At 48.6% G+C, this 27,407-nt stretch overlaps 2 protein-coding genes across 6 annotated transcripts; one reads left to right on the top strand and one right to left on the bottom strand.

The window, feature by feature from the left end:
- Nucleotides 1–7,738: 7,738 nt before the first annotated feature.
- Nucleotides 7,739–21,063, bottom strand: Blcap (BLCAP apoptosis inducing factor). The gene is made up of 2 exons (XM_021664032.2): nucleotides 20,919–21,063; nucleotides 7,739–9,696 (listed from the first exon to the last, which is right to left on the bottom strand). The coding sequence occupies exon 2, from the start codon at nucleotides 9,520–9,522 to the stop codon at nucleotides 9,259–9,261; it is 264 nt and encodes an 87-aa protein (XP_021519707.1). The 5' UTR covers nucleotides 9,523–9,696; nucleotides 20,919–21,063; the 3' UTR covers nucleotides 7,739–9,258.
- On the top strand, nucleotides 11,050–13,815 carry Nnat (neuronatin). Of its 5 annotated transcripts, none has more exons than XM_060382924.1 (4): nucleotides 11,066–11,638; nucleotides 11,829–11,916; nucleotides 12,551–12,626; nucleotides 12,883–13,815. In XM_060382924.1, the coding sequence occupies exons 1-4, from the start codon at nucleotides 11,567–11,569 to the stop codon at nucleotides 13,121–13,123; spliced, it is 477 nt and encodes a 158-aa protein (XP_060238907.1). In that variant the 5' UTR covers nucleotides 11,066–11,566; the 3' UTR covers nucleotides 13,124–13,815. The 5 variants fall into 5 exon arrangements, with proteins under 5 accessions (XP_021519698.1, XP_060238907.1, XP_060238908.1 ...); XM_060382925.1 differs by having other exon boundaries at nucleotides 11,070–11,638; nucleotides 12,551–12,577; XM_021664023.2 differs by lacking the exon at nucleotides 11,829–11,916 and having other exon boundaries at nucleotides 11,050–11,638; nucleotides 12,551–12,577.
- Nucleotides 21,064–27,407: the final 6,344 nt, after the last annotated feature.

Below are 27,407 nucleotides of genomic sequence, written 5' to 3'. Positions count from 1 at the left end.
AGAAGCCCAGGCACAGATAAGCTTTGGGCCTGGTTCCTGTGACTCTGTCTGTACCTTTGTGCAAGTACATGTGTATATGTAATAGATTCGTATGTGTTTATGTGTATACATGCACATGTATGTAAAAGCCACAGGTTGAAGTCCGGGGTCTTCATCAGTCTCCACTTCATTTTTCTGGGACAGGATCTCTTGTTGCTCAAAATTTGTTATCCAGTGTGTGCTGCCAATATCCATTTTCATTTTTTATACAGGGCTGGGGATTGAACTCAGGGCCTAATGTTTGCATAGCAAGCATATCAACTAAGCCACCTTAGTTGTGTGCTCCGAGGCGAGTTTAGAATAGAGCCTTCCTTCTAGTGAACAGCGTATCAACAATCTGAACCTTGGTTTTGGACAAGCCTTATCCTCTTGCTCCAGGTCTCAGTCTCTGGCTCATGATGACACCTAGAGCTATGTGCCATCAGCACAGAGAACTAGCTAGCTACAGGAAGGTCTGACTGGAAACAATTACAATGACGACAGGGTAGGCAGCATTTCCAGGTGAGAAAGCCACTGAAACTCTGCCAGGAGATTGTGTGGAGAGAAAGTTCACCTACTCAGCTAATGTGAATAGATCCGCCAGTCTGTAAGCATCCAGTCCTGCAAGAAAACATTACTCAGGGGCCACAAGGGCTCACCCCACCCACTCACAAACCTGTACTGACCTACCTGAATGGACTGCCTGCCAAGACATTTGACCATAAGTAGCAGAATCATCTCAGCCAGTTCCTGGCAAGTTCACCTTCTTGGGGCTGCAGCTGTCTTGATCCTTCCATGCTCCAAGATGTGGAGTTGATGAAGTCTGATCCATGCCCTGATCAGCACTGTCAGAGCCTTGGGGCATCTGAAGATGTGGTGCTGGCACTGAAAAGGAACTCAGGGATAACCCAGTTCAACTGCCTCCTTCTAAAGATGGGGAAACAGGCCTGGTGAGTGGAGGTAACTCCCAGAAGTCAGTGGAGAAGCATCCTTACTGAGAAAATCAGAACAGGGACTTTGCCTAACTAACCTTGATTCAAAATGGTGCAGGGGCTGGAATGATGGGTCGGAAGTTAAGAGAAGTAGCTGCTTTTGTAGAGGACCTGGGTTTAGTTCCTGACATCCACATAGCAGCTCACAACTGTCTATAACTCTAGTTCCAGGGGATCTAAGGCTATCTTCTGGCCCCCAAGGACACCGGGCACACACATGGTGTGCTTATATACATACGAAAATAAAATAAATGTTTAAAGCAAAACAAAAAGAGAAAGAATAGGGAGGCTATGGGTTGTAAGACTCAAGTAGTAAATTTTCATCTCTCCAGGGAAGCAGCACATTGTGTGAAAGGCATGCTACAATCAGGAAGGACAGACTATTTTTGCCAGTTCTTGCTGGAGGTCTCCTATGTGAAATCTGGATGACTGAGAACTTCAAGTAATAGAATAGACAAAACAAAAAACAAAATATATCCAAAACTAGGTGAGTCTCTCTAGGAGTCCCTAAATCTAAATACCCACAAGTACACAAAACCCTAAGACACCATGCAGAACTGTGACCAAAGGAGAGTTGCTTTCCTAGTCTTGACCACTGTAGGTATCAATGCTGAATGACCCAGGAAGCTCCACCCAGCTGGCCAATGGATGGAACCCCTGATTCCCATCCATCATCATCACCTTAACACTGACAGCTTCAATTGACTGCTGTACTACTGATTTCAGACAGTGTTTCATGTAGGTCAGGTAGCCTGAAACTCTTTATGTGGCCAAGGATGATCCTGAACTCCTGATCCTTCAACCTCTTCCTACCAAGTGCTAGGATGACAGGCATGAGCCTCCATGCCTGGCTGCTTCATTTGATGTAATTTCTCATTTCTGACATTTATTTCCAACCAGCAAATATTTATTTAGTGCCTCTTAGCCATGGTTTCAGGACAGATAAGGTCACTGGTCTGATGCTAAGCTTCTTTGGTTTGGGTGGGTAGATTGTTTCATGCTTTCTGTCCCAGGTTAACCTTGATTAAATAGTCCAGTCCACTACAGGCAATCTGGACATGGACCATCACTTGTCCTTACTCCTTGTTGGCCTTAGCCTTTTTTGCCATTTCTTTGCCTTTTAGACATTTTAAGAATATCTAGTTTCTTCCCTTGCTCCTACTCTTTTAATAGGGTCTTAGCTCCAATGTGACTGTTTTAAAAAGTATCTGCTCTTCACCCCTTCCTCTCTGAACAGGTGTGTTCCAACCCTCACATCCCACCAACCTCCTCCATCTTCTTGTGCTCCCACCCTCAGTGTTTCACCTCAGGATCTCTGCACCCCTTTTTCACTCATGACAGGTAGGAGAAGACCACAGTGGTTAAGGTAAGGCAAGGCCCAGGTCTGCTCTTACTCATTGGCAATTCACGACTGGAAGCCCTTTTGTTCAAGAGCCACAACTGTGACACCCTCAGGGCACTGCAAGGCTTTAGGAGAGCCTACTGATAACTAACGGTCATACCTCCTGACTAGAAAAGCACTTGCCAAATAACAGCCTCTCCAGCTCCCTTCCTTCAAAGCTGAGAAACAAGCTCATCTTCACTTGTTACCCTCACACGCTCCTCTTCTGCCTCTATCATTTTGCTAAGCCCAAAAGGAATGATAAAATCCCCTAGGTGATACAGCGATTTCTTCTTGGTCCTCAGGATGGTGGAAGTTGTCACCCCAATCCCTGACATCTTTTGAACTACCTCCTTTGAGGACAGGTAAATGTGTCTGATTGGCACCAGAAGGAGCATAGGGGTGCCAGCCAGGCTGTAAGCACCAGTCGCTCCACTCAGAGAGCATGCTATCCTTGTGGAAGGACAAAAGTTGAGCCAAGTGCCACAGAAAATGCCCTGAATTAGTAAGGAAGCCCAACAGCAGCCATGCGGATCATGGGTTGAAAGGAGCTGGGCTGGGCCTCAGAGGCACAGGTGCAACCGAGCAGCCAGAAGGCCAGGTTTACAGGTACAGACATTTTGTCAGCTAAGGAAACTAAGAAGGTTACAAAACTGCATACAAGGCTGTTAAATGGGTACAGCAACAAGGGCCATTAAAACAGTCACTGAGTGTGTGCTAAGCTCCTGTGGGCCCTAGTTCCTGTCTGTGCAAAATGGCACCACAGGGCACCCACAAAAATGGCTCTGAGTGTGGAAATAACTGGCTCATACTTGACTAGTCAGTGAAAAGAATCAAACCCCAAAGCCATCCACGAAAGCAGTCCCCACAGAGAGCCCTGTCCACGTGTGAGCAGTAAGGCCTTACGGAGCTGAAGCCTGGGGGCTGCATGGGCCTGGAGCAAGACTAACATCTCGGCAGTGTGTCTGCATGGGTGCAGTATACGGCAGTGGAGTGGGGGCTGAAGAGAGTGTTATGAGCCCAACACTCTGGTGCGGGTGCTCATGATCTCTGAGGAGAGAAGGCGGGAGAGGCAAGAGGAGCAATGCCAACAACCAACTCAGTTTATGGTCAGTCACAGCTTGGGAATCCAGAGCTGGTGGGTCACTGTTTACCTGTAGGTGATCTGGCCAGTGCTGGTCTTGGCTGTGGAACAGGGAATCTGTGCCCTACACTGTTGCCACTTCACCCGCCTGCCAGTCAGGAAGGGACAGTGAGAGTGGAAGCTTCCAAAACACGGGGTTGAGGGCACAGGGCAGGGGGAGAGAAGGACGTAATCAGGACACCACTACATCACGCCTGCCTTGTGTGCTCCACTCCACAGAAAGGATGCCAGGCCATCTGTTCTTACGAGGTTCTTCTCTGCCGTCTCAAAATACTAGTCTGGAAAATAATCCTTGTCACTTCAGAGTTGCCAAGAGGAGTCTTGGGAGGGGGTTCCCTTCCTTCTAGGAAAGACCAGTCACCTAATGCCTTTAGGAGTCTAGCACTGACTGACCGAACCACCACCTATTCACCCACAAAGCCGCAGACCAACAAGCCCTGTGCCAGGCCTGCTCAGGCAGGTTCTGTGTCTGGTCAAGTGACAAAGCCTCTATGATTAAGGGTTGTGTAGGACCTCAATGACCCAGCTAAGGAGTGGGAACCGCTGAAGTGCTTTTTCTGTTTTCCTCCCTTCCACATCTGCCTTTGCTATACATGAATATCCTTGGCACTTCTGCTCCCAAGAGTAAACCTCAAGTTCATTCCTTTAATGTAAAATCCTTTGATTAAATACTTCATTGCCTTAACACACTTTGAGCCAACATCTCTTAAGACTGAAGAAACAAGAATAAAGGTCACCAACATCTCATAGGAGATGGCTCTGGAAATGTTAAGGACTTCTTCCTTGACTAATAAAATAGGGCAACAGGCCTCAAGGAACACGGATGGTGAAGAACAAGGTCATATGTCAAGTGTATGTGTATGCGTGGGGGGGAATCAAGCCCAGGGCTCTAAAATCTTCTGTCTCCTGCCTCTTTTTTTTTTTTTTGGAAGGCTGCCACCACTACATGGGACAGGGGAAAGAGGAGATGTGAGAACCACCCAGAGATTTGCCTCTGGGATGGGTCTTGTCCAATCAGATGCAACAAGGCACCCTTGCACATGCCCCATGTGTTAGCTGTTCTGAGGAGACAGCCTATGGAGTGCCCTCCCACCAACAGAGGGAGTGGCACCATGGAGACTTGAAGCTGATGCTAATGGCCTCCATTTTAATGTGAGGAAACTAAGGCTAGAGGGGCATCTAGACAGTCATGCAAGTCACAAAGGCACATCATAAGACCTAGGTCTTGGGGATGGTAAGATGGCTCAGGGGTTAAGAGCACCGACTGCTCTTCCAAAGGACCAGGGTTCAATACCCAGCAACCACATGGCAGCTCACAACTGTCTGTAACCCCAAGAGCTGACATCCTCACACAGACATGCTGGCTAAACACCAATGCACATAAGACAAAAATAAATTTAATAAATAAATAAATAAATAAATAAAAAAGACCTAGTTCTCCTTGAAGCCGCAGAGCGGAGTTTTTAGCTAAGTCCATTCTGGGCTCCAGTGTGAGTCCCTTTCCTAGATTCCCGGAGGGAGACAGGCCTTCTATAGGGTCCCCAGCTCTGTGGCTTTACCTGACCAGGACAGATAATGCTGTTTTCAACCTAACTCCATTCTCCCCAGTACTGGCTTACTAAACTCACTGCTGCCACTTCTGAGCCCTTCCTCCTCATTCTCAGCGATCTAGACAGGGTGGTTGCCTTCTCCAGAGCCCTGCTGCTTCCGCTGCTCAAGCATACACCATTCCCCAGGAGCGAGTCCCACCTCACATGCTGCTTACTGTGATGGCTCCCTGTCGGCTGGAAACCAGAGCTCTCAGGACTGTTGAGAGCCTGCTAGAGACAGCTCCAGCTTTAAAAATCCTCCTTTAGCGTCTCCCCAATTGTCGATGCTCTAGCTTTAAATAGACTGACCTCTTTCCCCAAGAGCGTTCTGGGGTCTAAGACACCCAGAAACTAGTGGTCCTTCATTTTCCTTTGCAGCTCAGGGTCTTTACTGTAAGCAGAGCTGCTGGTGAAAAGCAACATCTCCATTATTTCAGTGTTCAAACATTTACACTTGATTTTCAGGTCTGAGAGTCAGTCCTCCCAGGCCTGCGTCAGCTTCCTCCTGAGACTCTCAGAACATCTAGGCTTAGATCTCTGGGGTGACCTGACCAATAGATACTATCCCCTTTCTCTAGCCTGGAGGACACTGTGATGACAGAAACTGTCTACTGTGGATCCCAGGGTCTCACCAAGCATGAGATCCTGAATAAAATTAGATGAAGAGTAAGGCAGGTCTCCCGAGCAGGACTCAGTGTCTAGGAGGAACTCTGAGGTATCAGCAACAGTGTCCGTGAGGACTGAGCGATGTGCTCCAGACAAGCCATCACCACAGAGAAGAAACAAAGGGAAGGTCCCAACACAAGCTGTGTCTGGGCTCACATGGTACACTGATCAAAGCACACAGCACATGCAGGCGGCTCCCTACGAATCCCACCACCAGCTCAGTTCAGCCACCTTCCTCAACTGGACTCCAAAAGAGCCTAGGATTTGGGGAGAAAAGATCATCAGTGTTGGGAAAACTGTATTTGTTCCAAAGACCACATTTTACCCATCAGGAAACTGATGGAGGCAGGACACCTTCTCAAAGCCACACTGCAAAACCGCAGTGTGAGGCCCTCGAAGGCCTGGTGGTCCTACTTCTGTGGAGGATGCAACTTCTTTTTGGTTTTCCTGAAAAGTAGCACAGGGAGAGAAACAGCATTCTTGGTGAGGTGGGAAGTCCAGTGGACAGAGAGAACTCCAACATGCCAGGCACCCTTGGAAGGATGGGCTATCAATATCTTCCTGAAAGGACCACAAGTCTTTCAGAGGGAGGCCTGTGACTCTCAAGACATGACCTAAAACCACAAAGTTGCTTTCCAAGGGAGAGCAAAATAAGCAATGATCTTGGCCTCACTTATGTTCCAGGTGCCTCCACAGGAGAGGGACACGAAAGCCTGTTTTTGGAAGCTGCAGCTGTGTACTTTGCTAAGTCTCTCCACTCTGCTAGAATCAGGAGGTCCCGGAGTGCCAGGCCTGCTTGTCCTGACATCTCCAGCAAGGCTCATATACAGGGTCTCTGTGTTTACTGAACAAACCAGCCTTTCCCTATGCCCTGCTCCTCAGCTTGTCAAGCTCTGTAGAACCCCAAAGAGCTACACAGAGCAAAGACCTCAAGAGGTAAGAGCTCCACCAAGCAAACAGACAGAAAAGATACCCTGCAACTTCTCAAAGAAAACCCTTCTAAAATAGACAATTCTTTGTAACTTTGTTTCGTTTCCCTTTAGATAGGGTCTCACTCTGTAGCCCAGGTTGGCCCATAACTAAGACAAATCCTCCTGCCTCAGCTTCCTGAGTGCTAGGATTATAGGTGTGAGCTGATTACACATTGATTACAGCTCTTTGGAAAGTTATAATTCCAAAGAGAAAACCATGTATCAGTAAAGCCAAGAATGCAAAAAAAAAAAAAAAAAAAAAAAAAGCAGAAGAGCAAGAGCAAACCTACCCAGCTTTCCTACAATAAAGGAAATGGCTAGAGAGGTCACGTGAACTACTCTGAAGTCACTGAACCCCCTTCACACATTCCCTTAGCAGCCCTCACAGCAGCTCCCAGCCCTCAAGTAGAATGCCTGTTCTGCTCTCTGAGAGAGACATGGGGGTGGATGGCCAGCACTGGGCTCTAACGTGCTGCCCCGACTGAGAATCCCAGGTCATGCCCACAGTAACACGTGCACATCCATGGCATGGACTGTATCCCGTGCTTCCGGCTTCCGCCTAAGAAGTGCTGGGTGGACGGCGAGTCTTATTTATTTTTCCAATTGAAATGGCATGAGGGGTTTCACTTATTTTTACTTCAAAAGCAGCATCATAAAAATCCTTGATGATTAGAGCCCCAGCTGTCCTGAGTTGTTTATCAAGGGATCCATTACTCAAATCTTCTATGGAGCAAACAGTTTCAGGCGGGAAGCCGTGGGAGCTGAGAAGCGCAAATGTCTCATCTCTGAAAACTTTCAGACTCCCTCCTGCTCCCCTCCCCCAATTCCACCATCTGTTCTCCAGAGAACAGATCAAATTTTCCAGCTAAGGTACTCTGGCGCCAAGGACTCAGCCCTGTGTGTTTCACCCTGCCCCCATCAACTCAGAAATCCAACACCATGACCCAAATGGACTGCAGCCACATAAAACCACAAAGTAAAGTTTATAAAGCTTTATTAAACATTTCAAACAGTTGTGGAACGAACACACCAGAAATAAAAGCTTTACAACAGCAGTCCGAGTGTTTCACAAGTGTGGCCTCGAAGTCCTACTCCCCAGATGCCTGCTTCCAGCTCTGCCCTGTGCCTGGCCCACCACCCTCGCTCGCACACGACAGAGCCATTTCCGACCGGAAGGACAACCATGCTGATCCCCAGTGGCAGGGGCCAGGAGAAAGTCTCATCTGCCAACATTTGTTACTGAAGCGCTGAGAAAACAAGTACCAAGTCACCAAGTCTTCCTGCGTATTCTTCACAGTGCACAGTCTACGAGCGCAGGAATGAAGAGGCTCCTGGCGGGAGGATGACGGCCACCGCTCCCCTGGGTCTTGTTTGAACCACCTTGGAGTCCACTGTGCTGGTCACTCTGCAATCCCCATGCTAAATAAAAACTGCAGCAGGACTGACTACAGCTAGCTACTACTACTAAACCTCAAAATCAGAACACATTCAGTAAAGCTTCTTCAAAAGGAATATACACGCTTTGTATGTACATGTACACACACACACATAAACACGCGCTCACACATACACGCTCACACCCGCATGCGCACACACACACACACAGGGCACATCAAGAAATACCCAAACACCTATCAAGGGAATCATGGCTGCTATGAAACACATAATACTTTCCCGTTCACTCAGCTGGGGACCACTGGGTCTATAAGGACACTGCAAACCTCCCTCCCAAAGAGCATGCACTGGAGACAAGAGGCAGCCCCCTTAGGGTGGCTGAGAGAGGCAGAAGGAAGAGCAAAGGGATAGTGGCTGGGCTGGAAGGCGAAAGCCCAGACACCCAGGTCAAAGAGCAATGTCTCTCCATTGCTTCTTTCTTAGAAATGAGGCAGAGAAAATACTGGAGGTTTGTGGACACGGGGCAGTTGAGACATGACTCCGTCTCACCTTCTCAAAAGGGAAATAAGGATTAAAAAGCGAGGCTCTCGGGCGTCAGCAATCTCTTCAAATTTGAGATAAGTGCAAAAACAAGCCCTGTCTTGGACAGGTGCTCCCCACAAAAGGAAAGGGGTGGGGATAACCAAGGGGAAACCAGGGAAAGGGACTGAGGAGGGAAGGAGGAAGATCCTGACGAGGAAGGGTCATGGAGGTACAATGAGACTAGCATTGTATCTGTCCAGGTCATACCAAGGGTCATTGACCAGGATAGGTGTAGACTCCCCAAAATGATGATAAAGGGGATGGGCCAATCCATCAGCTGGGACCCAGATGGTGACAGAACACACAACCATAAGACCACCCACGACTACAGGACTCTACAATAGAAGCACCGGTCAGTGCCATTATTCACATTATAAGGATAAAACATCACAGGCCAAAAGGCTCCATTAGGAATGTGGCACCCGCAGGGCTGCAGGATTTGAAACTCCAATGCTTTATGACCTATGTCAATGCCTCCCCTCCCGTCTTCTGCTTCCTTGGCAAGCTATCTCGGCAGACGTTAGGTGCCCACAACACCGGGGTCATGGGCCGATTCTGGAAGCGGGGAATCGGAGCAGTGGTACAGGAAACAATTTCCCCAGCAGCTATAGCAGATGAGAAAGAGGGCTGCCAGGAAAACCAAGGCACATATTGTGCAAGGTTTCCGTTCCAGGAGGAAGCTGAGCAGGTAGAAGCCCATGAACATGGAGTGGCTGAACCACAGAGCGGGGTTGAGGGGCTTGGGGATGAGGAGGACGGGCAGCAGCCACTGGAGGCAATACATGATCTCTGCCGGGCAGGGCCTTCACCAAGGCTGCCAGGCACCGCTGCAGGAACCGACCTAATGGGAGCCAGCAGGCACAGGTGGCTGCCCTCCGTTTTCTTCGACTCTCTCTCCAGGAGCTGAGCCGCTGTGCTCTCTGGCTGTCAGCCCGGGATCACCAAGGCAGCAGGGGTCCTGAAGAGAAAAGTCAACACAACAAACAGACAAAGAACAGACAGACAGACAGACAAAAAAACAAAAAACAACAAACAAAACAAACAAAAAAACAGGAACAAAATGTATACTTATTTGGGAAAATGGATCATGGTTAACAACAGCAAATGTGAATGCCCTTTCCTCCCCACCCACCCATGAATGTCTACTCCTACCCAAATTACTAGTTTAAGATAGCCTCCTAGGGTGCGTCTTCCTGGGCTTCTACTGGGGGCTCCCAGGAGGGCACGGTCCCCACAGTGGACTGGCTTTGCCTGGGCCCTGCTCAACAGAGATCATGTATCGCCTCCTGGGGCTGCAGCCCGTCCTCAAAGGTCCCAGACCTCACAATACCGCCCTGTGGTTGCCACAGGACACCATGGGCTTGGTGCTGTGCCCCCGTGTGGTAAGGAAGGGTTCTGTATCTAGTCTGGCATCTGCAGCTCCCGAGTGTGGAGTGTGTCAGTTCTCTGTGCAGGGCTAACCTGGAGATGCTAGGCAATGGAATCTCGGAGCCTGGTAAGCTATGGGAAGACACAGCAGAAGTGGTGCCAAGGAGTTTGGGACATGTTTGCTTTTTTCAAATAGTTCAGTATCATTTAGCCCAAACCAGCCACTTCTTTCAAGTCAATGTATAAAAAAAAAGAAAAAAAAAAAAACAAGAAAGAAAAAGAAAAGAACGAATGAAAGAAAGAAAACCAAAGCCACAACACCCAACTCACTTGGATCACTAAACTGCCATCTGTACTGACATTAATCAAAATTAATATCCTGTCCACAAAGGAGCAAATATCTATCATTTAGCCTCTGAGCCAGGTATCTTGCTGGAGAGGTACTTTCTGCCAGCTATTGGAACTGGTAGGGACCCTCTACTTGCAGACGGCAATTTGCTCTTTCCACCCTTACCACACTCCACTGAAGATCTCTGAGACCACACTAAGAGAGGGACACTCGATTTACTCTGCAACTAGGCGATAGTAGCCATAACCACTGGTGCCTGTAGCAAAATCCTGTTCTGTGCTCCAGCCGCTAGCGAACCTGTACAAAGAACCACCCTGGCTCAGGCAGACCTACTAGGGACTGGGGGAGGGGAGCACAAGACAGAGGTCGCTATGTGTCCAGCAGGAAACTTTGGAACACTTCTCCATAAAACTCTCTCCTTTGGTGCACAAAAAGGGCACCCAATCCTTCCTACACCCCTCCCAGAATAGATACAATTGCTTTAGCTACTAAGCAGAGCGCTGGTCCAGCTCGGGACCGCGGCCGCCACCGCCTGCCGGCAGAGAAGGAAGCAACAGTCAAGAAAGGGGTACACGATCACGGACTCTCACAAAGCATGGGTTTAAAATTCACGGAATAGTAGGCGTGCTGAGAAACGAGTATACTTTTTGCTTTCTGAGATAGCCTTCCGGAACTTTGGTTATCCATCGGTATATAGGAGGTATACTGTGGCGCCAGGCACTGGCTAACGCGGCTCGAATTTGCAAATGGGTGTGTCGTACTAAGAGGCTTGCGCCCCTACCCTCATTCTATACCACAGAGCCATTACTCCCCTCCATTTTACACCGAATTTCAAAAGCGGGCCGAGAAGAATCTTCTGGAAGGGTGCTACGAGCAGACTCAGGAGGTGGGGGTCGGTGTGGAAAAGAACAGACGGATTTTTTTTTTCTCTCCTGGCAAATGAGGAGCGCCCCCCGCCACCCCTCCTCATCAACAACCCCCACAAGCGCACATGCGCACTTAGGTGGCAGGAGGATACTTAAGGCGCGGCCACCGGGGCTGCAGCAGTGCGCCTAACAGCGGACTCCGAGACCCGCAGACCTCGCTCTTGACCACCCAGCGACTCTGAACCATGGCCACAGTGGCAGCAGCCTCGGCAGAACTGCTCATCATCGGCTGGTACATCTTCCGCGTGCTGCTGCAGGTGAGTGTCTGCCCGGGCTGTGGGTGGGCGAGTGCTCCCGAAGCGAAGCGCGCCCCCTGGAACCCTAACCCGCCTCGCGACTGCCGCCTCCCCAACCCAACCTATCCCAATTGTCGCGATTCCTGCCTACCAAAGTGCGGCGGTGGTACTATTTGTCCCTGCCCGTTCCCGTGCCCACATCCTCGCACAGACCCTGTCCCCAGTGCGCCGGCGCCCGGCCGGGAACAAAGACTCAGGGGTGCGGCGGTCGCCCGCTGCGGACGATCGCGACCAAGGCGGTAAGAAACACCCGCTGTGCTCAGACTCGATCCCAGGAGGGAGGCGGGGCACTTTTATGCGGCGAGACTTTCCAGGCGTTACAGCTCGCCCGGCAAAAAATGTTCGCCCTAAAAAAATTGTGCATTGCCGGAAATTTCCTTTAAAATACACTATATACACATACAACACTTGTGGGGCGGGATGAGAAAGAAGTTAGAAAATGGCACTTCTCAGAAAAAAAATTTAACAAAAAGAATCTCAATAAATTAGGGGGAAAAGTAAAGGAGAAGAAATAGAGAAAACGCACATTGCAGGGAAAATAAACCAGAAAAAGGCACTTGGTAGGGAAAAATAAAAATGCATTAGAAAAAGCCACTAGAAAAGAGACAAAGGAACAGGGAAAAAAAATCTGGAAACACACTTTGAATGAAGCAATCAGAGGAAAATACCCTTCGCAGAGGGAAAAAATGGTAGTGGAAAGAGCGCTTCCAGTGAATGCGCGTAAAGGTGCTTTTCTTAAAGCCAAATTGGAAGAAAGCGCTTTGCGCATGAAACCATCTATCTACACCCCCCACCCCTCCGGGAGCTCCCTTTGCAGGAAGAGTTCCCTGCTAAAGAAATCCTTTGCCAAAGGAATCGCATATTTTCTTCAAGGTGTTCCTGGAATGCTGCATTTACTGGGTAGGATTCGCTTTTCGAAATCCTCCAGGGACACAGCCCATTGCGAGAAGTGAGGTATACCTAAGTTGTGGGTCCAATCAGCTTGCAGCCATGCAGCACTCAGCACAGTTGGAAAAGCTCCAGCTGCCCTGACTCGTGGACAAGCTGTGCCGCGCCCGCAACTCCAGGCTAAGCTGGACAGGCGGGCGGGGCAGGGGGCGGGGCCGGGCGGGCACACAGCAGGAGCAGCAAGCATCAGTAGCAGCAGCGCGACACTGGGTCCTAAAGTGCTTCTCTAAGGGTGGGTCCTGGGTCTCTCACCGAAGGTGTTCAGGTACTCCCTGCAGAAGCTGGCGCACACGGTGTCCCGGACCGGGCGGCAGGTGCTGGGGGAGCGCAGGCAGCGAGCCCCCAACTGAGGGCCCAGCTCCCAGCCCTGGGCGGCCATGTCATCAGGTGCTCCTGTGCCTCTCGACCAGAATGGGAGCCAGTGCCGCGCAGGAATGGGGGTTCCCCTGTGCTCCCTCGTCAGAGGAGCACTTGCCAAGGTCAGTGAGGGGCTGGTAGGACCCCGGAGAAGCAGCACCGACAATGATGAAGATATCAGTTCCCTTCCCAGCCCCTTTGCCCCCATCCCTCTACTGGCGGGTGGGAGAGGAGGGGGAAAACGGGAGCAAACCCTCGAGATATGGGCGTAGGCTCCACCTTCTGTGGACCAAGTTGGAACACCACCATCTCCACGGCACGAGAGAGCACAGAGATTCAACACACCACCAAAAAGCAGAATGGACACTGACATCACCAGCTGAAGCCCTGAATCTTGGAGCAGAAGAGAAAGCATCAATTGCGTGCTGCGTGAAGGGACTGGAGGACGTGGGTGAGGGAGGAAGAAGGTTGAGAAATTCAGTGGGGCCCTCTCAATGTCCCTTGCCTACAGCATACACATTCCTGCCTTGCTCCCTTACTCCCCTTATTCTCCTGCCTTCTAAACCCCTCCCCAAAGTCACTTGATCGGACCTATATATACAACCAGTAATTGAATCCCACCTTCACCAAAACACCTTCTCCGACCCCCCCCCCCGGCCTTTCACTGATCTTGCTTATCCCTGGTCTCACGAAGCGCTTGTGATCAATATTGTGGTAGTTGCTAATTGTACTAGTTTAAGTGTGCACTAGTTGTGTCTCCCCAGCTAGATTGTAAGCTCCTGGAGAACAGGGACCACCCTCCACAAAAAAATAAAAAACGGACCTCTCCTGTCTTGGACAGTGTCCTTGGACTGTGCAGGGCAGTGGGGGTGCACCAAAACCTCTTCTGTGGATTCTTTTGCGACAGTGTCCCATCTCTAAAGTGGGACGATGTACCTACTGCGGAGGAGCATAGCACTTGGGGAAGGGAGGGCAAGAAGCCAAGAATGAACCAAGGCCCTGCCTCATTTAAATACTGTCCCGAGGTAAAAGACCACTCTCATCCCCAGTGAAAGAGGTGGTATTCATCTGTCCCAGAACAAGGGACAATTCCTCTTCCTCAGGTTGTTTACTTGGCAGTCCTAAGATAAGGTACCATGGCAGGTTACCAATTTGAGAAAGATGGGGAGAAGATAAGTGGGAACGGCCCTCTAAATGGGATACTGAGGACCAGGAGGGCTGACTTAAGAATAGAACACCATGGCCCAGATCTCTACCCAGGAGCTCTGTAATGACGGCCGGACAGGAAGAGGCGCACTGGCTGGGACAATGAGCACTGAGATGTGGCTTGGTACCTCCACCGCCCAGCTCAATGCTCCAGGATCACCCTAAAGCCACCATGCCTGGCTTTCCAACCCTGTAGCTGGATACCCCATCTCTTCATTTTCTTAGTATATCCTTAAGGGCCTTATCAGGTTCCTAGCCTGCCTCTTCCCCTCCCGCTGCATCATGAGGGTGGCTGTCCATGTTCTCTTCTTTGGCTAGCCAGGGCTCTTCTTACAAGTGTCAGCTGACTGACTGCCTTCCCAAATGGTCCTAGCACCTGTTAAACCTCATCTCTGGTCTTACCCTGTCACTGAACACCTGTCCCTATATCAACATTAAAGGAAGGAGTTGGAAGGCCATCAGTGTCTCCTGCTACTTCCTCAAATCCCTTAGTCATGGCTGTCACACCACAAACACTCAGGTGCAAAAAGCACCTCAAAGTCCTTGAACCTTGATCTTGTCTCCCAAGAAAGCCTCATTTTCAGACTGGGGCCTCTGAAGATACTTGTAATTCCATTTAACACAAAGGAATTATGGGGGCAAGTAGTGCAGACAGAACTTGCTGTGGCCTTGGCTTTACCATCCATCAGATCAGCCTAGGCTACCCAGCCAGGTCGCTTTTAGTTCCCTACTAAGGTCCTGATGAAGCCCGTACACATCAGAGGATCGTCAGGATTCCACAGGACACGCATTCTAAGGCTCCGTCTTCCTCAGCAGGGCGGATACAGCTGCTGCCAAGGCCTGAAGTTAGGTCAGATCCTTTGCCCCAGTGTTAGTGCAGTCAGTGCCCACCTTTTTCATGATTAGAAATTTCTGTGGTCTGTCATACTAAAGCCATATTAAAGCCATGAGTACATACCAACACAAGTTCCCAATGAAGGCTGACTCTCCTCTTGGGAGACTTGGGGTGGGGGAGGCACTGCCATTCTATTGTTCTGTAAGTTCTAGCCCCAGCCCAACACAAAGGCAGGCCAGAACAGGGAGTGGTGGGAGTCTGGCTACTCTGAACATAGCACATCTTGTCCCCCATTCCCATCCAGGATGCTACTGGTAACCCAGGGCTTTTCAGATGATCTTGGCAAAACCTTTTCCTTCCATCTACCCTCCAGCAGTATAGTTAGTGTAGTTAGCAGGCAAGGGCTGCTCTGGTGACTCTGGGAATGTGAAATATCTACTACTCACTTTCTTCTCCCACCCCGCGCCCTACCTGACAACCAACTAAACTCTCCAGAGAAGGCAAAAGGGATGTGTTCATGCCCCCCCCCCTTGTGTAGTGCCTTTAAGCCTAATCCAGACATGCCTAATTTATAAAATGTTTCAACAAGCTATATACCATGAAAACATTTTATTCTCACGTAAACAATGGGGTGTGTTCTTTTATTGCAAAGTCCTTAGTACACAGAGCTAAATATCCCTTTTTCCTAAAGAGATTGCTACCTCTAAAAAGGAGCAAAAGCAGAGCAGATGAGTTGTGAGGACAGTGGAATAGCTTTATGGGAACCCAACAACACATGAGATTGCAGGAAATAATGCCAGAGAAGCCTGTGTAATCGGCCTGACCAGCTCAAGTTCAGTAGGGTGAAGGTCAACTAACTACCAAAACTTTTAGAAATGTGGATCCTAAGAGACTTTTTATGTCTATCTGTAGAGTAACTGAATTGTGACTGAAATGTGTTTAAGGGACAGGACACAGTTAAGTTTTTTGGCTTGGGCCATGGGGCTGGCCAAAGATAGCTTAATTACACAGAGGCTTTGAGGGAAGCAGGCTTGCTGTTGGCCACTTACTGGATATCTACTTTCAAACTTGGGATCTCTTTAGGAGCCAACACCCCAAAGGGAGAGTCTGAGCTGGCAGTTAATCTCCCCCAGGAGATTTAAATGTGTACAGACACAATACTAGTCTACCAAAGTCTTTTTTTCCAGGTGACTGTGTCTTCTTCCATATGCCAGAGACACACACTTGCCACAATCTTTTCTGGAAATGATCCTGTCGTGCCCCAGGCCCCCCACCACAGGGCGCATACCACAGCAGGATACAGATTCCTGAACATTCCCAGGGCAGAGCCGGAAGACAGAGAGGAAGGCAATACAGGGTTCTCAGTAGATCACACAGTGACAAGCTGGATTGGAATGTGTGCATTTCAAAGATAGAGAACAAGAAAAGGACAGCCCAACTCTGATCCCCCTTAGAAACAACAGATAAGAAGTTAAACTGTTTGGGCAGCAACTTTAAGATGACCATTTTCAGATACAGAATTGATCTAGTTCCTGGAAACTGACCAAGATTCCAGAAACCCAATCTGTGAACAGGAATTCTTGCCATTAATGAATCTTGATTAAAAAAAAAAAAAAAAAAAAAAAAAAAAAGACAGGGTGGACCTAACATTTGGCATGAACACATAAAATGGAACTTTTTGGGTCCTGGTTTTGGTGTTGCAGTCCAGAGGCTTACGTTATCCCCTATAACGTAACTACAGCATAAAGCTGTAGTTTTGCTGCCATATTTGTTTAGGGCTTCCAGCTGAGTTTCAGTTACACGTGGACAGCCGCCATGCTGGTCCGGAGGCCATGAGTTTGCGATCATTTTTGTTTAGGTCTGAGTTATGTTCAGTCGTCTGATTAGTGCTAAATGCAAATCTTTTTACCATTCAATTTTAATGCAAGTGGTAGGAGCAGCAAGATTTACTAGCCTCTCTATAAGCTGTATCTGATTAAAAGGTTTGCTTTAATTTTGGTTCAAAAAGAGCAGATTTAAAGTTATGCTAACAACTACAGTTGGTTAAGATGTTGAGCTATACCTAGTGTCTTTGTTTAGTTTGTTAAGCCTAGGATGGGTAACTAAAGTTGCCTTTGTAAATCTACTTAAAATATACAGTCCTAGAACATGCATCTCAGAAATATGCTAGAACTAGAGAATATAGCATTCTGTTTTTATAGGACACAGTTTGGAGCAGATGATAAAAACAGTAACTCAGATATGCTGGCCCTCAAGCTTGTCAGAAATCTAAATATGGCATTTTAACATGTGTAAGCTTACTGTGACAGGAAGTCCCAAAATCCTGGCAATAGCGCTCCAAGGTCTCCGAGAAGATTTGGGCACAACGACAGATTACTTCGACTCTGGAGTGTGGTATGCTAACCACTGGGCAATACTGCCTCAACTGGCCCACTGCTAGGGCCCAGCCTAAACTGTGGACAAAACACCTGGAGAGTCAATGTTTCACGTTGCTAAGGGTGAGGTGAGACGATTCTCTCGTTTCTTTCTCCACAGAAACAGTCTCATCTTCTGTGCCTAGCTGGACCACCTCTGCCCATGACGTTATGAGACCCCAGGAGCCAGGGACACTGCCTAGGTGATGGACTAACAGTCATCTCTGTCATTTTAATTGGCACATGGATTGGTATATTTATTTAGCTCATAACTTATCCTTCTCAGGTCTCTGATCACCTTGACGGCTATGCTAAGCTAATGGTAGCTTTGCAGCTAAAGAGCAGACAATTAGATCCACTGTTAGCTCACTAATCAGTTTAAGATATATCACTAGATAAAATATATATAGCTTATGTAGGGTCTAAGGATAAAAGGAGTTTAGGTTATAAAAATACAAGTTACACATATTTAAGAGTCTTAAAATGTGTCTTAAGGCTGGTAATACAACTTATAAATGTTTGAGGGTCTAAACAATGTTTTAAGGTTGGTAAATAAATGCAAGTTATAAAGGTTAAAAGGTCTAAGGTGATTTAAGGTATCTTAAATAGGTAAAAAGGCTTAATATTTCTTCCCGTTGTTCTTCTACTGTTGTATTGACTGTCCAGAGTTTTGACCTTTAGCAGTAGGACTCTAATTTATTAATCTAACTCTGATATAAAAACATTCCACTATACCACTATTAATAGTGGTCCTAAGCTCAAGATTGCAAGCCTCCATAATGTGTATGTTTATACTAAAGGTTAAGATCAAGTGAGTCTCCCTTTTACTTCATAAAAGGCTTTTGCCTTTTCAGAGTTCACCTTAAAAAATACTTATGTCGTTAACACATATGTATGTCTACTGCCTTTTTCTCAATGCACAATACAATTGTGATACTAACATGTTTAAAGTTTTATCTCTTTCTTAAAACTTAAAAGTAATTATTGTTAGCTGCAGAAAGTCCACCTAAATCTACTTCTCAGGACAACTAGATTCCAGATAAGTACTGCACTTATTGCCTATCTCAAAAGGTGGGACTCCTCCCCTTTCCCTGGTTTTGGGACTTCCTTTCCTGGCTACCAGACTGCTATTTATTGCATGCAACCACTGGCTGGATTGGTGAGTTCACTCCATTTTCTCAGCATACATGACTCTCCTGGTAGGGGAAGCTTGACCACAGAGCAACTTCCTACTTACTACCTTTTGAGATGGGGGGATCCCCCCTCAGCCGTATCCTTAATTGTCTAGGTTTGACCCTCTATGCTGACTTTCACTTTAGGGCCACACTCTCCCTTGGGCGGTACACCCCCTCTACGGGTTCCTTCCCCCCCTCGCTCGCTCGCTCATGGGAAGGTCCCATCTCCCACACAGTTCCTCTACTTCTCTGCCCCCAATGGGAGACGTCCAGACACCCGTCCCTCCAGACAGGCTGGAGAATTTCAGGTTTCTACACCTAGTGCCAGCTGGCACCAGGGCCTCTTAAGTTTACACGCTTCTGTAACCAAACCTCACCTCAATGACAGATCAAAAACAAAGCCTTCTTTAATATTGCCAGTGATTGGATAAATAAAGTCCCATCCAGGTAGACAGAGGTTCCCATGTACAAGCCTCATCAATCCAAACTTTTCAATGTATACCTACAGGATTTTCTCTGTACTCAAGTTTATCTTTTGCCTATATATGTTTCAGTGTCCTGCCAGACACAGATGTTTCCTATAGCCACAACAGCGCCAAAGCAGCTACAGGTGTTCAATTCCGACCTCACGGACTTCCAACAAGCTGCAGGTGTTCAGCTCTGACCTCACAGACTTCCAACAAGCTGGACCTGCACTTTCCCTCCCAGCCATGGATGTTCTTGCAGACCCTGGAAAGCATCAAAGCAGCCAATTCTTCCTGGACTTGGCCAACATTTCAGCCTTTTGACCTCCCTACAGCGCCCCCAGTGTCACCAGGAAGTAGCCAGAAGAGAACCTATGCCCGTTATTCACTTGTTGTTAACAAAAGGCTGAAGTGGTGTGCTTCAGGACCAGGACAAGCAGCTCCAGGTTCTCCCAGTGTTCTCCAGTCCTTCCCCGCTGCCTTGCATGGCTGGCAACTCTCTGTTGACAACCCTCTACCCTAAATTTTCCAGGGCAAAGACTTCTCTTATTCTTAACCTTGCAACCTGACCATTTGTTGCTATAACTCTTCTCTCTCTCAACCTCTTGCATGACAACCAAGAACTGCTTCCAATGAGCCTAAGCTCCCTATTTTTAATTATAGAAAAAGGGAGGAATGTTGGGATCAGTAAGCAGGCACTTCTACAGGCAGCCCCAGTTAGACCGGTTATCAGGCATTTGTGAAGACACCCTGACCACCTGGAATTACCTGCGCATGCCCTTGATCACCCTATAAGAGAACTAGAGCCCTCCCCCCTTTCTCTCCTCTTCCGCTCTCTGACTCTTCCTTTCTCTCTCCCTCTCTCTGTAACCCCCTTCCCCTAATAAACCTCCCACGTGGAACCGATCTCGTGGTGTGATTTGTGAACCCGCCTGTAACCTCCACAGGCGCACAGGCGCACGCTTCCTAACATTCCTGCTTTGGTCCTAACAAGGCTGACAGGACAGTTGGACCTTGTCAGGCAGGGCAGAGAAACTGTTCCCAATACATCATTCCCTGAACGGGACAAAAGAAGATCCGAACCTATAAACAGAAAGAACTTATAAACTAGACAGGTCTCAGTTCCCCAACTAAAAAGGAACATGAGACCTAGAAGCAAACTAAAGGTGGTTTGGAAGAAGGAAAATTCGGCTGTTCCCATCCCCCATTCCTCCTCTCCAGGCCAAGATGAGTGCGACAGGCATTCCATTCCTTCAGCTGCCCTTGAGGGCTACTCCCCACACACCAGACAAGAGGAAACCGGTGTCCAGACTCAACGAAAAGTTGGTGGGAGTGGGAAGCACCCGAAGCAGGCGGTCGCCCTATCACTCCAGACACAAAAGAGAGGGTTTGGGGGCCCAGTTCTACCTTCTCCCTACACTCCTTCGGATGGGGGGAAAAAAAGAAAAGGGAAAGAGACTTAAGTGACGAGGAAAGAGTGGCCGGCCTCTCGGAAGCTGAGCCCCTTGCCAAGGGCCAGAGCAGAGGAGGTGGTGGTCGAGTCCGGCGCTCCGAGCCCCATCCGGTGAGCGTGCTGACCTTGGAAGCCAGAGCCACAACCAGGAGCCCCGGAACCCACCCTAAGGGACCGGAAGGGGAACCTCCCCCATGACCCAGGTTGGGGCGAAGCGGGGAGGTCACCTGACGCCAAACAAGGGTGCACCCGGCCCCAGCCGCGCGAAAAGCTCCAAAGAGAGGCCTGGCGGCCCCTAAGGTGACAACCCCCCCCAGGGCCAACATGGCGGCCTGGCCTCTCCGAGCGCCTCGCCTCTCATCCCGCCCAGGCGGGCGACACCACGATACCTGCGAGCCCCGCCATGGCGCAGCCGCCACTGTCTCCGTCGCTGCCGCAGCCTGCCTCCACCTTAGCTCGCCACCGACGCCGCAGGAGCCGGGGAGACGCCCCCTTCGTCTTCTAGTGGAGCGTCCCAAGGACCCCGTCCAAAATTGGGCTGTCCTCAGCGGACGCCTGACAAACAGGCCCAAAGTGAGGCTACTTTCGGGTACTCTTTCTTCTGTATCCGCCACAAGTGTACCTTTATGAACTTTTTATGGACTTCAATAAAATTATGGAGCGCTGAGGTCTTCAAATCGGTGGAATATTTAGTCAGGCGCAGTCTGGGCAGCCCCGAACCTCTGGCCCATGGTCCCCTCATGCATATGCAGCAGATTGTGACCCTTACTCTTTAAGAGCCCAGTGGGCGGCGTAGTTTAGTCGCTCAGATGAGTTTGACTCCCTAGAAGCTCTCGGATCTTGAGGGGTCTGTGCACTCTGGGAAACTTCTCATGACTCAGATCTGGCCCTTTCAACCATGGGCAAAGAACGGGTTCAGAACGTGGTTCCTTCTGGGTGATGAAATGGCTGGCCCCAGGCTTGTTAAAGTCTAGATGAGTCAGTACGTTCACTTAGCAACTAATTAGCCACGTTCCTGTGCTCTACTGTGCGCAAGCGCACCCCTAGAGGCTAAGGAGCTAGAATTAGGCTCCTGACCCCAGTTTTCTCAGTCAGGAGTTGAGAGTGAGTGTTGGAGGACAGAGGAGAGATTGTCACTCAGTAATCACTGCATAGTAATACTTTTAATCATACCAGTACGTAATTAGGCATCCTAGGAGCACTATGAGGCAAAGTAAAGAGAGTTGTGAGAAATTAATGAAATCCTGGTGTCTGCAGAGAGGCGACGGTTGGGGCCTTCTTGGGCAGATCAGTTTGTGCATTGTGTGAGTTGAAGGGGTCTTGTTCCAGACAGAGGTGACAACCCTAAGAAGGGTGGGGCCTGAGCAAGGGATAGGACAGGTCATGAGTTTGGATTTTTGTCTTGAGAGGCAAAGTTCTTCAGGGTGATGAAAATAAATTTGGGTCTCTTGGCCTTCAGGCTGTTGGCTTTCAGGATTAGAGGACATGGAGGTGAGTTTCAGGATGAGAGACCAGCGAAGCAACCTGAACAGCTTTCAGACACAAAGTCACAGTGACTCAGACAGGTAGTGGCTAGGGGAGCTGCTAGAAGAGGTCATATCAAACAGGGTGTGGCTAAACAGTGAGGCACAGGCATTAACACCTAGGCTTTAGTCTTAAGTATAGAGGAATGAAGAGCCTTTGGCCAAAGTGGAAAAAGCCTGAAGAAAGGTTGCAGGGGACAATCAGAAGTGTGACTGAGAAGTGATAGCTGAAATGCTTGAGCACCCTGTTTGTGGAGAGAGTAGAAAGAGAAGGGCTACTGGGGCTTCCTCCGCACATGGGTCATGGTGTGGTTGAGAAGGCAAGGGGATGGAAAGAAGAAAGGAAGTGGGCAATGGTGGCTTAGGGAGGAGCCAGAGAAATGAGATGCAGGGAGCACTCCCTACTGCTACAGTCTTGTCCATAAAGCAAGGGTTCAAGTAGGAAGAAATGCTCTGTGGCGCTGGCTGCTCCTGGCTCCTGCAGGAGACAAGGGGCACCTTGGATTTGGGAATGAGATGGCCTTGTAGCCTGTGTTCTTCATGTTGCAAGTTAAAAACAAACAAACAAACAAACAAACAAACAAACAAAAACCAAACCAGTAAATTATTGGCTTGAAAAGGAAATGAGTGGCAGATGAATGGAGTGGCTTGGCAGTGGCACAGAGGACTTGGGTTTACTCCAACACTCTGTTGCCGTCCTTCAGTGAGCACATCCTTCATTCTCACAAGATGGCCATCCCAGCTCCAGGTGTCACATGGGAGCCAAGACAGTGTGCATTCTTCCCTTAGTTGAGACCACAGCAGGCCTGGCTGTGACCCTCTTGTTCAGTTGCTTATGAGCCCATAAGGAGCAGTGTGCCTGTACCGGGTTCTCCTGTCATCTAACAACAGAAGAATACAGAAGGCCAGGAAGCTTTTGATTAGACAGAGAAGGGGCTCAACACTGGGTCCGTGGCAACCAGCATTTCTTGTGCAATGTTGATGGCGGGGGGGGGGGCGGGGAGGGGGAGTGTAACCGCTCTAGAAAACTGTCGGCTTCTCACCCCCCCCCCCCCCGCAACGTGCTGTAACCAGTGCCTCCACTTGTATGGACTGTCTTGAGTCTCCCTGAAGACCTGCGCAAGACTGTCTTTAGCAGAGGAAGCCCTAGTTCAGCTGGTCTGGAAACAATCCACTGTCCACCCACAGGAGAGTGGACCGACGCACCAAGTATTAGTCAGGGCGTGGGATACATTTGGCCCTTGGTAGCCACAGCTTCTGCATGGGGAGCTCAAAGATGTTTCTAAAACATGTGGAAGAAAGATTTGCATCTGTGCTGAACCTATCCAGGTGTTCTCACCATTCCCTGAAAACCATAATGGAATAGTTGCTTATATAGCTCTGACAGGTTTTAGCGTAGTTTTCCAGAGCTGGAGTGAAGTGCATGAGAGATCTGTGTAGGATACCTGCGAATGTACTATTTTATGTGAGAGGCTTGAGCATCCTCATTTTTGAGGCCTTGGAACCAATCTCCTCTGAATTTTGAAGGGCACACATATTCTGTGCATAAACCTAGCAGACTAGCACATGGAACACTGCAGCTGAATCTGCCATTCAGGATGTGGGTTAAAACGAGCCAGACCCAAACCAGTGCAAACAGCATGATTCCGTTGTTCTAGTTCAAGAGCAGGTGAGACTGAACTATGGTGATAGCAGTGAAATCAGTGGTTTCAGGGGGTCAGGAGAGAAAGGGTCTCAGCAAAGACTTGGCCCAGGTAGGTGGTCTGATGAGGGAAACACTCATCAAGATGGTCCTGAAGCCAGGAAACTTTATATAGGTTACAGTTCAAAATAAATAAATAAAAGGAACATTTTAAAAGACCCCAAACAAGGGTCAGAAAGTTTGTTTCTAGTACTTCGTAGTAGTACTGTACGTTACAGGTGCAGGCATTGGCAAAGCCCTAGTGGCCAACTTTCCTATGGGAGCTCTGCCAAGCTTGAGGCAGGCAGGAAGGGCTTCTGACCTCTGTCCTGCTAACCTGGTTCTTTCCATCCTCAGGCATGTTCCCCTTGGATCCTGGGATTTCCAATGACCCAAAAGCACTTTCTGTCCCCAAATTTGGCTTCGTTGACCTTGACTTCCTACCAAGGCCTCTCAAGTTGTTCCCACCCACCTGACACCCAACCAGGACTGCTCTCATCAACCTTGCACCCTCTGAACCTTGTCTTTTCCTTGGGTTTTCCTGCTCTCTTTAGACTTTTTTGTCTTCACTGCCAAAGTTTGGTCCAGGTCACCACCCTCCCTCCCTCAGGCCTTCACTGGCCTCTCTGTTCTGACTCCTGTTGAACCCAAAACAGTCTGTGTGGAGGTTGGTTTTGTCAATGTGGCCTAGAATCACCTGGAAAGATTCTTAGCAAGGGACTGTTTAGAGGAGGATGGCCCTTAGGCATGTCTGTGGACCGTGCTCTTGATTGCTTTATTTAAGAGGGAAGATCCGGTCTGAAAGTTGGCGGCACCCTTCCCTGGTTTTAGAGCATGGACTGCATAAGCAGAGAAAGCTAGGTACACAATAGCTTGTGTGCGCATACATTCCTTTCTGCCTGTGACTGTAGATGCAGTGTGATCAGTTTAAGTTCCTGTCACTTTTTGCTACAACAACAGACTGTAACCTGGAATTGTAACTCACAATAATCCTTCCTTCCCTAGTCAGCTGTTACTGTTTGTTGTTTGTTTTGTTTTTAATCACAGCAACAGAAATCACAGGCATCCTTCACCCAGCAACCAGAGGAGTCTTGCTAAGATGACCCTGTCACTCCTTCTCTGGAGGTGGTGTCCCCTTCCTCTGTAGTCACCTGTCAAGGTCCTCCCTGTCAACCTTCAAAGCCCCACGACCTTTGGTACCTTCCCCATCAAGCCTTCGCGTTCAGCCAGTGTCTCAGTTGGGATTCTCTTGCTGTGAAGAGACACCATGACCACAGCAGCTCTTATAAAAGAAAACATTTAACTGGGGCTGACTTACAGTTTCAGAGGTTTAGTCCATTATCATCATGGCGGGAAGCATGGAGGTGTGCAACATTGGTACTGGAGAAGGAGCTGAGAGTTCTGCATTTGGATCCACAGGCAGCAGGAGAGACAGTGAGCTGCTGAACCTGGGCTTGAACTTCTGAGACCTCAAAGCCCGCCCAGTAGTGATGTACTTCCTCCAAGAAAGCCATACCTATTGCAATAAAGCCACACCTCCTAATAGTGCCACTCCCTATGGACGTATAGGGGCCATTTTTATTCAAATCACCACAGTCAACAAATGCTGAGCCACTGTGCTTCCACAGTACCACGTAGAGGGATGGGGACGGCACCATCTGTGTCCTGTTGATATGGGCAATAGTGCAAGGCCAAGGCAGCCTCACTTCCTATGCCCGGTGACTCCAGCTGAGCCTGAGCACAGCATATTAGTTATTTAGTGTTACTTAGCTTAAAAAAAAAAAAGATTAAGAGCAACTTAAGGAAGACTTTGTTTTGGCTCACAGTTCCCGAGGTGGGCAGAAGGAGGAGCTAGAGTCCATAATGACGGGGAAAGCTTGGCCCAGGAGCAGGAACCTGCTAGACCACATCTCAACCACACACAGGAAACAGAGCAAACTGGAAGCTGGGCCCGGCTATAAACTGTCAGCATCCACCCTCAGTGACAGACTTCCTCCAGCAAGGCTACGAGCCCTAAAAGTTCCAAAACCTTCCAAACAGTGACGTATTTAAATACATGAGCCTATGGACATAGCTCTCATTCAAACCACAAACAGCAGGGCAGTTTGGGGCCTGGCAAACGGAGACGGTAGTAAATGGTAGGTGGGTGTGTAATCTACGTTATATTGCTAGATTGTCACGTGCCGAAAAGTTGGCTATGAAAGTGAGGTTTCCTCCCAGCTCCTCGGTTTCAGACTCAAGTGTGTTTCTATTAAGTGTCGTCCAAGAATCCTCCTCTGGAGATAGCCAGGCCGGTCTAACTCTTGACAAAACAATGGAGCATCCTGACTCAAAACACTGTTTTCTTGAGACCAGCTAAAAAAGTAACTATGTCCAACAGATGTTACTATGTTTATCCCATGATGGAGAAAGCTCAGCCAGGGAGAAGAGTCATAGTCTGAGCCCTGGTGTTTTGATGTCTAGCCAGACTTGCTTGTTTTTTTTTTTTGTTTTGTTTTTTTTCTATACTCTTAACAAACTCATTTGAAACTGAAAGCACGGCTATGGGAGATGAACTTCCATGCCATCCAGAACAGATAGAAAGACCAAGTTCTACCCTTTCTTTTTTTGTTGTTTGATTCTTTTTCCCGAGTTGTTTACCTTGAAATTGGCTTGAAATTCACTCTATTTTGAGGCCCAGGTGGGCCTCAAACTCATGTTCCTCCTCACTAGTGGATGTTCACACTCAGCTTCCTCCCTTTCTTCTCCATCCCCAAGCCTCTTAGCTGCTAACCAGAGTCACAGAATTCAGTTAGAGCTGGATGGCGGGTTTGGGGAATCAGTGACTAATCCTCAGGGAACTTACGTTATAGATGCAAGACCCGAATGTAAAATCAGGATGCCTGTCTTTACTGTCATAACAACCCTGCACGATCCTGGTGTCTGAAAGTCAGCATGGCTTTCTTACCAAGAATTAGATCCAGGAAATTGGATCTGTAGTGGAACAATAATATTTAAAGCATGGAAGAAGCTATGTGACACCAAATGATTTAAAATGTAGCTAGAGGGGAGCCTGTGGAGACTGATGCACCAACCAAGGACCATGGATGGAGAGGACCTAGAACCCCTGCTCAGATGTAGCCCATAGGCAGCTTAGCCTCCATGTGGATTCCCTAGTAAGGGGAGCAGGGGCTGTCTCTGACATGAACTCTGTTGTCTCTTCTTTAATCACTTCCTTGCCCCCCCCCCCCCCCCCGGCAGCCTTGCCAGACCATAGAGGAAGAGGATCCAGCCAGTCCTGATGAGACTTGATAGGCTGGGGTCAGATAGTAAGGGAGGAGGGCTCCCCCTTTCTGAGGACTAAGGGAGGGGGATAAGGGAAAATAGGGAGGGAGGGTGGGACCCGGATGAGATAAAGGAGGGAGCTACAATCGGGATGTAAAGTGAATAACTTAAAAAAATAAATTTATATATAAAAAAAATGTAGCCAGAAATTTTACCAAGGTGATTAAAGAAATACATTTGTTCTGGGAACCATACAGCGACTAGAGGGTTATGGCTTTCTTCCATTGTATACTTGCCAGCTGCGCATCCCCAAACAACATGTCTGGGGCTTATTTTCCCCACCTGTAAAGTAGGGAAGACAATAGTAGCCTGCAGCCGACAGCCACTTGTGGGGGAGTGTGAGTTCGTAT

This window comes from Meriones unguiculatus, chromosome 4 (genome assembly GCF_030254825.1).
Source record: "Meriones unguiculatus strain TT.TT164.6M chromosome 4, Bangor_MerUng_6.1, whole genome shotgun sequence".
In the NCBI taxonomy this organism is placed as follows: domain Eukaryota; kingdom Metazoa; phylum Chordata; class Mammalia; order Rodentia; family Muridae; genus Meriones; species Meriones unguiculatus.
Note: the sequence above shows the minus strand (reverse complement) of the source record. Positions and strands in the feature narration are given on the sequence as shown.

Excerpts from the sequence above, each read along its gene's own strand:
- Blcap (XM_021664032.2), bottom strand. The coding sequence starts at position 9,522 with ATGTATTGCCTCCAGTGGCTGCTGCCCGTCCTCCTCATCCCCAAGCCC.
- Nnat (XM_060382924.1), top strand. The coding sequence starts at position 11,567 with ATGGCCACAGTGGCAGCAGCCTCGGCAGAACTGCTCATCATCGGCTGG. Across the intron at positions 11,917-12,550 it reads GGACGATCGCGACCAAGGCG|GTGTTCCTGGAATGCTGCAT; the intron begins GTAAGAAACACC and ends ATTTTCTTCAAG. Across the intron at positions 12,627-12,882 it reads GACACAGCCCATTGCGAGAA|GTGTTCAGGTACTCCCTGCA; the intron begins GTGAGGTATACC and ends CTCTCACCGAAG.